We start from the raw sequence: 12,110 nt of genomic DNA on the forward strand, positions 1-12,110 counted from the left end.
GCCAGGAACTTTTCAGCTCCCCCTTGTATGTAGTGAACATAAAACTAGGTGTTTGAGAAGCAAACTTTTTAACCACATTGATATTACCCTATGTTTATTATGTTTCTGTGTCACTTCACTTCACATACAAGTTTATCTGGCAATGTTGCCTGAAGTAGACTGGCAACCTGTCCAAGAGAGGATGCTTCACTTTATAAGATTGGGGCCAAGTTTCAGCTCTGAGGGGTTTCAGAGAGTATTCACATTTGCATTTCTTAGGAAGAAAAATATTCTGATATTAAAAAAAAAAATCAAGTATTACTTACCTCTTTAGGGCTGCCAGGGGCCATATATTTTATACTGATTTACATTTCATATACATTGTATGTATTTTCAAAGTATATTGACTTGATTGTCACAACTGGAATGGCAAAGTGATATTTCTTTTTATAGTGGGTTATTGAAATATGGCTAATAGTTTAAGAAGTGAAGTATAGAAATGTACATCATCATCACCATCATCATTTAAAGTCCACTTTTTCCAAGATTGTATTGGTCAGACAGAATGTGTTGCAGCAGATTTGCTACGGCCGGATGCCCTTCCTGTTGCTAATCCTCACCTGTTTCCAAGCAAGGTAAAACTTTCCCTTACCTTGACATATTTTTCATGGGAGACTGGAAACAAGCAATCTTGCTTACGATGATGATGATTTATAACTATTACATGATATCTGGACAAGGATACACATAGAGAGGGAACTTGTGGAAGGGGTAGTCCCAGGAAGACATGGGACAAGGTGGTGAAATATGATCTTTGGTTGTTGAGCTTCACAGAGGTAATGACAAGTGACCAAGACATCTGGCGATTTGCTGTACTTAGGAAGACTCATCAAGCTCAGTGAATCACCAGCATTGTCAGTGACACATAAAAGACATCCATGCCAGTATCAGTGACCTGTAAAAAAGACACCTAGTACACTTTGTAAAGTGGTTGGCATTAGGAAGAGCATTCAGCCATAGAAACCAAGCCAAAACAGACCACTAGAGTCTAGTGCAGCTCTCTGGCTTAACCAGCTCAAGTCAAACCATCTAACCTATGCTAGCATGGAAAACAGATGTTAACCCTTTAGCATTTAAACTGGCCATATCTGTCCAAAGTATTCTACCTGTTTTATGTTGAAATCAGCCAGATCTGGCTTCTCACACCAACACTACAATGTTATTCTAAGTGTAAGCAATCACATTATCAAAATCTCAGACAAACAAGGCAATGCAAGATTAATTCAAAACAGTGTGAATAAATATTGCCTTTGACAGAATAATCTAAATCCCGAAGGGTTAAATGCTGATGACGATGATGATGATGTGCTATGCGCTTCTTTCAGTTTCTGTTTACCAGATCTGCTCACAAGGCTATAGTCAGCTCAGAGCAATAGTAGAAGACACTTTTCTAATGTCCAATGCAGCGGCACTGAACTCAAAACCACAGTTCAAATTTCTTCCATTATGTTATTATTACCTCCGCCAAGGAAGGAGGTTATGTTTTCATCGGCGTTGGTTAGTCTGTCTGTCTATCTGTGTGTGAAATAACTCAAAATGTTGTGAACGGTATTTAATGAAACTTGCAGGAAAGGTTGGTAATGACACAAGGAACAGATGATGAAATTTTGGTAGTGATCCGGGAATTTTTATGGATTCTTGAAGGATTTTTCATTTGTTATATTTACTTTACATGAAGTATTACAATGTTACGCTCTTTGATTATCTCCCTTGAAGACCCATTCCTCATTTCCACGTAACCTGTGGTGGTGTTGCTGTTTCCAAACTTTATTTTCGTTTCCCTATCAGTAATTTTACTTGTGTATCTATCTTACAATAAGCTGCTTGGCAGAGGTCTGCACTCTGTTGAGTGCTTTTCTAGTATTACTTACGTGGCATGAAATAAAAACATGAATATCTTAACCTCTCGGTAATGCACCGAGATTTTATTGTCTGTCTCTCTCTTTTATCCTTTACTTGTTTCAGTCATTAGACTGTGGCCATGCTGGAGCACAGCCTTCAAGAAATTTTAGTTGAATGCATTGACCCCAGTACTTATTTTTCTTTTTGAGCCTGGTAACTTATTCTTTTGATCTCTTTTGCTGAACCACTAAGTTACGGGGAACATAAACACACAGCATCAGTAGTCAAGTGGTGGTGGGTAGGGCAAACACACACACACATACATACACAAGACCCAGGAAGACATGGCATGACCTTCAAACAATGGGCCTCACAGAGGCAATGACGAAAGACTGAGACCTCTGGAGATAGGCTGTGATTGAGAAGACCCAGCAAGGAAAGTGAGATCACAGCCGTAGCCTACACCAGTGTTGCATAACCAACCCATTTAAAAAGTACCTTAGAATCGTTGAGCAACATGCTGTGCTTGAGGAGACTTATTGAGTCAAGTAAAATGAAATCACAATCAAATGGAAATTGTAGTTGAGGCAGATGCCAGTGCCGCCTGACTGGCTCCCTTGCTGGTGACACACAATAAGCACCATTCATGTGTTGGTCATTGCCAGTTCCACCCAACTGGCTCCCTGTGCCACTGGCACATAAAAAAGCACCATCTGAATGTGATCGATGCCAGTGCTGCCAGACTGGCTCCCGTAACTGGTGGCACGTAAAAAGCACCCCCTACACTCTCGGAGTGGTTGGCGTTAGGAAGGGCATCCAGCTGTAGAAACACTGACAGATCAAGATTGGAGCCTGGTGCAGCCATCTGGTTTGCCAGTCCTCAGTCAAATCGTCCAACCCATGCTAGCATGGAAAGCAAACGTTAAACGATGATGATATGTGTGAGTGTGTGTGTGTGTATATATATATATATATATATATATTATGTGAAATAGAAAGATGAATAATCTTGTAGTAGATTAATCAAAAGTTTAACCGATACCTTAGTAGCAAAAATCACAGCAGTAAACAGCACGGTTGGAGGTACAACCATCTGGCGTTGCAACCGTGCGTTGGTGCGGATAATTGAAATTAAAACATTATTGGTGAATTGAAGAAATGGAGCTGAACGCAGATTGAACAGAAATCGTTTTATTTCATTCTACACGTGTTTCGAAACACGTGTAGAATGAAATAAAACGATTTCTGTTCAATCTGCGTTCAGCTCCATTTCTTCAATTCACCAATAATGTTTTATATATATATATATATATATATATATATATATGACAGGCTTCTTTCAGTTTCTGTCTACCAAATCCTCTCACAAGACTTTGATCAGCCCAAGATATAGTAGAAGACACTGGGACTGAACCCGGTGGGACTGAACCCGGAACTATGTGATTGGGAAGTAAATAACTTACCACACAGCCATGCATATGCCTATTAAAAAATCTTTGCACATTACTATTATTTAGTCTTAACTGAAATTTGATCAGTCAGACCTATGATGAAAGGCATCCTATCTTTTTAGGTGTGTCTCAGACCATATTATCTTATGTGCTCTCCTATTTTATGTGTCAATGAGGGAGCTTCTATGTTGTCACTCATCCTGCTGGAAACAGTAGCCAGATCTCCCTCGAATCATGTCTTAATATTTCGAAATAAAAAAGATTTTGAAGTTGGTGTGAATCTTAAAGAAGTGAATTTTGATGTTAAAAGAATCTAGTTTGGTTGGCTGTGACTATACTCTTTTCTCTATAAAGACCACCTCTTATGAAACCAGGGCTCTGCTGATCAGTCTTTATTATAGCTACTACTAATGCACCCCACCTCTGCTCTACAATCTTTTTATTACAGTCACCACCACAACTTTCTTTCCACTAAATCCATCAGCACCACATCCATTTCACTGCAGCAAAATTTCCATGGCAATCACCATCACTGCTATTTACCTACTGCTTTACTTACCATTAAAAGCCACCATCATTAAAGCCTTCACTTCACTTCCAATAGAGCCACCTCTAGCTGCACCACTTCTCTCACACCACCACAATCGCTACACTCTCTATCACTACTGTAGCCAATCAACTCTATCATAAATTATGTTTACCAGCCATTAAATTCAGGAATAACAGGTCACTCTTCTTCAACTGAAGTTTTGTGGTCAAATTTCTGATTGTTTAACTCAGTGGTTCTCAACTATTTCTTTTCATATGGACCCTTTTGGTTACTATATTATTCTGGTGGAGTCCCTTAGACATTCAGTATTTAAAAACTAGTCTTATAGATACTTCTTTCAAAACTTTTATTTTATTTTTCACACATTAACCTGTGTAGGTTTGCTATAGAACTCTCTGAGAGAACATGTTTCAGTGCTGAAAACCTGTTAAACTATTTAAAACATTAGAGAAAGAAACTTGGCTGCTTCTATTGGAAGAGGTAGACTCAGGAAGATATGGTTCAAAGTGGTGAGGCATGATCTTCAAGTGTTGGGTCTCACAAAGGCAATGATAAGTGACTGAGACCTTTGATGATGTGCCGTGCTTCAGAAGACCTGTCCAGCCAAGTGAAATGGTAGTCATGGCTGATGTCAATGCCGTGTAACTGGAACCTGTGCCGGTGGCACGTAAAAAGCACCATTTAAATGTTGGGAGTCGTGGAGGCAGTGATAGGTGACCGAGACCTTTGGTGATATACCATGTTTGAGAAGTGCCAGTGTTACATAACTGGCACCTGTACCAGTGGCATGTAAAAAGCACCCACTACACTCTTGGAGTGGTTGGCATTAGGAAGGGCATCCAACCATAGAAACCATGCCAAATCAGATTAGAACCTGGTGCAACTCCTCAGCTAACCAGTTTTCAGTCAAACTGTCCAACCCACGCCAGCATGGAAAACAGATGTTAAACGATGATGATGAAAGGAAAATTTTTTTTCAGTTACCCTTAAAATACTACTGTGGACCCAATAAACTATTTAGCTTACATGGACTCTCAGGTGTCCCATGGACCCATGTTGAGAACCACTGGTTTGACATATATATATATATATATATATTTAAGTAGTTGAATGAATTATCCTAGTATGGATAATTCGGTTAACTGGTACCTGGGTAGCAAATTCACGTCAGAAAAACCCGGTTGAAGCTACATGCCAAGGGCAGAGATCACGTGCTTTCGTGTGGAAATTTGTGCGTTTTTTTTATACAAATAAATGAAAGAATGGAGTTGAATGACGATTTAACAAAATTCCTTTATTCTCAACATATGTTTCGAAGGCTGCATATTCCTAATTTCGAAGGAATAAGGGGTGCATTATGCCACCTTCTCATCAGGAAAGACAAGGAACTTATGTCAGCATCAAGATGAACAAAAACTCTTAGATGACTGCCCACACGGAGTCCATAGCGATAATTATCGCTATGGACTCCGTGTGGGCAGTCATCTAAACATATGTCGAGAATAAAGGAATTTTGTTGAATCATCGTTCAACTCCATTCTTTCATTTATTTGTATATATATATATATATCATCTTTGTCACAGGAGCCGCTGTACCATCAAAGATTGGAGAACTAAATGGTCGCAATGCTGGAGCTGCTGTTGTAGGTTTTGTAAATGGTAAGCACCATCTTTCTTTAATTCTTAATCTTCTTCTTAATTAGATTCTAATTAATTCTATAGTAGTTGTCTGTAAAAGCTCCTTGTTTTCACAGTTAGTTCAAAGTCAGGCTTAGCAGTATACTAGGACTAGATGTAGTTTACAAAAGTATAGATGGGATATTGTTAATGGTAATACTGTAGTAGTAAATTTTACACTATATTATTTGTTATTATATGAAACTATAAAGGTGGTGAGTTGACAGACAAAATGCTAGGCAGCATGTTCTAAGTTCAAATTCCACTGAAGTTGACTTTGCCTCTCATCCTTTTGGGGTTGGTGAAATAAGTATTAGTTTGGCATTGGGGTTGATGTAGTCAACTAGCTCCACCCCACCAAATTTTAGGCTTTGTGCCTATAGCAGATAGGATTATTATATCAAACTATTTACTATTATAATAAAAGCGTTGGGATATTTAATATAGGCAGGAGGGGTATGTAAGTGTTAAAATGACAATTGTTTTGTACAATACCCAACCATCCAAATATGCAAACCATTTTGCCAGTGTGGAAATAAGGTTATAAGACTGAAGTAAACACATACACAAAACAATTACACAAGAAATGACAATGATACTGTATTGCAAGAGATTAAAGTTGAATAAAATTTAGTTAAAAATGAGCATTGATAGGCGCAGGAGTGGCTGTGTGGTAAGTAGCTTGCTAACCAACCACATGGTTGCGGGTTCAGTCCCACTGCGTGGCATCTTGGGCAAGTGTCTTCTGCTATAGCCCCGGGCCGACCAATGCCTTGTGAGTGGATTTGGTAGACGGAAACTGAAAGAAGCCTGTCGTATATATGTATATATATATATGTATGTGTGTGTGTTTGTGTGTCTGTGTTTGTTCCCCTAGCATTGCTTGACAACCGATGCTGGTGTGTTTATGTCCCCGTTACTTAGCGGTTCGTAAAAAATAAGACCGATAGAATAAGTACTGGGCTTACAAAGAATAAGTCCCGGGCTCGATTTGCTCGACTAAAGGCGGTGCTCCAGCATGGCCGCAGTCAAATGACTGAAACAAGTAAAAGAGTTAAAAAGAGTTATTGAGTTAACGTTTTGGAGAAAAAGACTGATACTTCTGCATTGAAGAAAATGGGATCATTTTTGATAGATACAATACAATTAAGGGCATTACTAATAAAATTTTGGGCAAAGAAACGTTTCATTTTTAGTAGATATAGGAAAAATATTTTTGAGCCAGTCGGTCTATTTTTGTTTTTTGTTGTTTTTCTTGGTTCAAAATGTGGGTGGTTGTTTTTTTTATTTCATACATAAAATTGTGATTGTCATATGTTGCAGTAAAATTGAAATAGATCTGTTTCCTTTGGTTGCTTTATTGTTTCTAATGTTGTTAATGGGAAGTTTATAGCTACGCAGGTAGACAAGAACTGCTAGCATCACATAAAGGCTGGAGTGAGGTTAGAACTATTGAAATTAGGAATAATGATACTTTAGCCTCATTTACAACCTGTCTGTTTTACATATTTTCTTGTTATTGCATTGACATTTGCCCTGCAATTAAAAATGATTAGTTATAAAGGAAGCTATACCTGTTAAAACTGTTTTGTGGTTTCATTTGCTGATTTGGTAGGATAGCAGACCATCAGTTAAAGGGTTGGCAGTTCATATCTTGCCACTGGTACTGAGCTGCATTAATAAACAAGATATCTAAATTTTAGTGATCCAGTTCACCCAAATGATGATATCTGACATTTGATTCTAAGTAATTTGGGTGTGCTGAATGCAAATTTCAACTTGGTCCTGATTCTTATCAACAGCCTATGTGCCATTTTCCAGATTTCTCCAGTAAGGACTAAAAAATTAAGTCATGTGTTCAAATTTATTTTCCAGATTCATGAATACAAGCAGTTCAAATTACTGTAAACTTATAATGATTGAAATGACTTACAATAAAAAAAAAAAAAGAAGAGATCTGAAGCTTTCATTCTGGCCAAAATGTTTCTCTTTTAAGGCTTTCTAGCATATTTGCCTGTTGATGGCAGGTCCCTTTTCAAGCACCAACAGCAATCTGCCCTCATGTGCGAATCCCAGTGTCCTTGGTACTGTTCCTCCATAGTTTTGATATCTTGGTGGAATCTCTCCTCTTGTTTGTCACTTAGAGCACCTAAATTACTTGGAAATTGGTCAAGATGGCTATTCAAAAAATGTATTTTTATGCTCATATTGCAACCTACCTCTTTGTAGATCCTTAAAAGTTTTCTTTTTTTACTATTGTTGAACAACAACATTTTGATATTATTTCCCATTCTGGCATGTGTTGGACATTCCAATCTGTTATCATCCCTTCTGCAAAGCCTACCATCATAGAATTTTACCTTCTCACCAATTCTTCAGATCTTCCTGGTTTAAATTACATTACATAACATAAATTAGCATTAACCCTTTCACTGTGGAGATTAAACTATATCTGCTCAAACTTTCATTGCCCATAACTATGGAATGCAGTGTTATATACCAATCTATGTTTTGTTGAGGAATGTCATGTTTGAAACTATTTTTTGTTGAAATATATCAAGTTTGTAGCAATGTGGCTTTCAGAAAATACCAATTCCATTCTTTGATAACTATTTAACATCATTACTGGAATGACCCTGAAATTTAATTTTGCACTTAAAGAGTTAAAAGAAATAGTTCATGTTTGCTAATTTTTTTCTAACTCACACCTGAGATATATAAATGTTATAATCAATTGACTTATTTTTACTTCCAGGCTTTGGTAGCATTGGCACTGTGATAGAAGGACCAATCATTGGTATTGCATCAGCTAGGTACGGCTGGTCAGGAATGTTCTATCTAATGATTGGATTGTCTTTGATAGGAACTTTAACTGTGTTTAAGGCAGCCTACACACAGAAAACTATAGACACACAGAATGCTGTCTTCCAAGAAGTGTAGCATTTCTGCAGAAAGAACAGTTTTTGTTTGAAATATTTTTTTAATTGAGTGATGGTTTTCACTCAAAACCCATTTAAATATGGTTTTCTGCTATATTGGTACATTTGAGTACAATAATAGTATTTTTTACAGGTATATGTTTACTTAAGTTGATCATTATGGAACCAAGAACTGTATTTATTTATGGGTACTCTTCACAGTTAATGTAATGTAAGACCGTCACAGTGTTTGCATTACGTATCACCTGTGGACATTTTGTCCTCATATAAATACTGTGAATAACTAATAACATGTAATATTTCATGAATACATTAATTTTATTACATAGATATTTATCACTTTAAACTGACTGCGAAATATATCCTGTGGAAGCATATCAAATCTCACCAGTCCATGTATATATTTGATGTCCACTGTTAGGTAACCTATTTGGACAGTTCATCTGTGACTATATTTCATAATAGCTTTTATCTCTTGTTATTTATCTCAATTTGTTTTTACTCAGAAAATTTACAATTTATAACATCTTCCTCTAGTTAAAAAAAGATGTTTTTGTGAAGTTTTGAATGCAAGTTCAATGTGGTTTAGAGTAAATGAGTATTGGGAATATGTTTTTAGAAATACTCGTTTATATAGAAGATAAGAAGGATCCCAGTAATACTTAGATATGTGGTATTCATCTTGCACACTAATATGTAGGATAAATGCAGTCAGTTAGTTAACTGTTGCCCTTAAGATATGTTATTGATCTTTTATGTTTTGGAACTTTTACATTTGATCTTTGTTTCTTATCAATCAATGGCTAATCAGCATTATTCATCTTAGTTGGGTTTTAAAATGTGGGATGCAGTGTTTAAGCCATTTTATGAGAATATTTCTTTTGTAAGTGGTAATAAAGGGCTGTAACTAAAAATCTGAACCCTATAGTATTGGAAACTGACTTGTACAGTGTTCATCATTTAGTAAATATTATTGTTTTAAACAGATCTAATTTTTTATGATTCTTAAAAAAGTTAAACCATCAAATGAACTGGATAATTGTAACCATTTTTCAATTGTCTAGCATCATGTATTTACTTACAGGCTTCTATCAGAAAAGTATTTTCTAAAAGTTTGATCATAGTAAATATCACAGTAACTTTTATCACCTGTTCATGCAAATTTGATGTTTTGGGTCAGTTAAGGGATTTGTTGTATCGCCAAAATATCACTGGGAATGAAGGGTACATTTTATTGATGTCACATTACAGAATATATAAAAAAATTAAGTAGAATAGATGAATTGTGACAGCAAAATCAATTCACTTCTGGGACTTGACATAATTTATATTGAATTTGTGAAGAAAAATAGTATTCTTTGATTTTTTTTAAAACATTGAATAAATATTTATTTTTGGATCTAAGGTCTTGTATTTGCTTTTTATTATTTTATTACTGGCATTTATTTCATAATCAAGTTGTGCTGCTTGGTAACGAAGGCCTTTCAATGAATGTTGTTGTGAATATATGGATATCCTTTCTACTTCAAGTTTTGAAAGCTTTTACTTCTTATCTGTACATCGAAGCAGGCACAAACACACATACTATGGATGCCTCACAACACAACAAGGTTATGTAATTTACAATAGCACCACTTGGTTCCAGATTTAGACTTACTTTGCAACATCTTAGACATGTGTTTTCTACCATAAACTTTGCTTGATAAATATCACGAGCAGAATTTGGCAGACAGTGGCAGTGAAACATGGACCGTGACTGCTGAGGATATGCGTAAGCTCGCAAGAAATGAAGCCAGTATGCTCCGATGGATGTGTAATGACAGTGTACATACTCGACAGAGTGTAAGTACCTTGAGAGAAAAGTTGGAGCTAAGAAGCATCAGTTGTGGTGTGCAAGAGAGACGATTGCGCTGGTATGGTCATGTGGTGAGAATGGATGAAGATAGTTGTGTGAAAAAGTGTCACACCCTAGCGGTTGAGGGAACCTGTGGAAGAGGTAGACCTAGGAAAACCTGGGATGAGGTGGTGAAGCACAACCTTTGAACAGTAGGTCTTACCAAGGCAATTACTTTGGAAGTATGCTGTGTGTGAGAAGACCTGGCAGGACAAGTGAGACCATAATCCGTGGCCCTTACCTGGGATGTAGCCAGTCCACTTATGCATACCTTTCCTTCTTGGGACACAAAACTCTACTTGCGAACACCTGTTGAGGCTAGTGAAATTGAAATCAATCAAAAATCAATGGAAATTGTAGTTGTGATACCAGTGCCGGTGGCATGTAAAAGAACCATCCGAATGTGGCCGTTGCCAGCGCCGCCTCAACTGGCCTCCGTGCCGGTGGCACGTAAAAAGCACCAACCGATCGTGGCCATTGCCAGCCTCGCCTGGCACCTGTACCGGTGGCATGTAAAAAGCACCCACTACACTCATGGAGTGGTTGGCGTTAGGAAGGGCACCCAGCTGTAGAAACACTGCCAGATCAGACTGGGCCTGGTTCAGCCTCCTGGCTTCCCAGACCCCGGTCGAACCGTCCAACCCATGCTAGCATGGAAAGCGGACGTTAAACGATGATGATGATGATATATATATATATGCACATACACACACATACATATGTATATACATATATATATATATATACATACACACATACATATGTATATACATATATATATATATATACATACACACATATATATATATATACATATACATACACGCACTTATACATATATATATATATAATATATATATATATATACATACACACACATACATACGTACATACACACACACACACATATATATATATATATATATCTGCATGTATATAAAAGGCAAGATGTGTGTGTGTGTGTACATGTAATTTATGCACATCCATAAATTAGCTTGCATGTCGCTCCAATTTTAGGAGGACATTCGTCATTATCATAGCTGTATTTTCATCAAATTATTTCCCCCTGAGGCACCAGTGAATAGTGGTAAAAATAAATTTTCAATCATAGCTTAACAATTTTCACGGCGTAGAAATCCACCATTTTTTTTTACAAACACGAGTTAAGTCCTCTTCTAGCGACGGTGTAAAGAGAGAGAGATAACAGATTTTTAAAATTTCGTCTTTTTACTGAATGATTGACAGGCAAAAACAGACAGAGAGGTGCTGTTATGTATGTATGTATGTATGTGTGAATGGCTTCAGTCACACACACAGACGAGCATGTATGCAATGTGTGTGTGTGTGTTACCCATAATAATCATATCTCCCTGAGAAAGTGTATTTGTAAAATTTCATTACTAAATATGCGTGTAGGGGATTATTATGTATGTGTATCTGTATTTATATATATGTGTGTATGAGAAAGGTGCATATGTATGGGTACATATGTATGTGTATATGTATATATATATATATATATGTAAGGTATACTAGCCATCTCAATATGGCTAACCAATAAGGGTGGGTGTTACTGTAGCTTGAAGCCCCAGGAGATCATCGTCTCCAGCTGGCTTTAGGCACACTTTCTGTGTCCTTATGGTATTTGCAAAGGGAGGACATCCCTCTCTCATCAACCTAAGTGATACGCACGGACTGCAGTTTCTAGGTATTTGCCT

General features: G+C 37.0%; 1 protein-coding gene across 1 annotated transcript in view; it reads left to right on the top strand.

The window, feature by feature from the left end:
- Nucleotides 1–9,902, top strand: part of LOC115209432 (sugar phosphate exchanger 3) — a 41,506-nt gene extending 31,604 nt beyond the window's left edge. The window contains exons 12-13 of the mRNA XM_029777852.2: nt 5,467–5,541; nt 8,315–9,902. Of these exons, the coding sequence (XP_029633712.1) occupies nt 5,467–5,541; nt 8,315–8,499 (260 nt within the window). The 3' untranslated portion in view covers nt 8,500–9,902. The remainder of the gene's footprint in view (nt 1–5,466; nt 5,542–8,314) is intronic.
- Nucleotides 9,903–12,110: the final 2,208 nt, after the last annotated feature.

This window comes from Octopus sinensis, linkage group LG3 (assembly GCF_006345805.1).
Source record: "Octopus sinensis linkage group LG3, ASM634580v1, whole genome shotgun sequence".
NCBI classification, from domain to species: domain Eukaryota; kingdom Metazoa; phylum Mollusca; class Cephalopoda; order Octopoda; family Octopodidae; genus Octopus; species Octopus sinensis.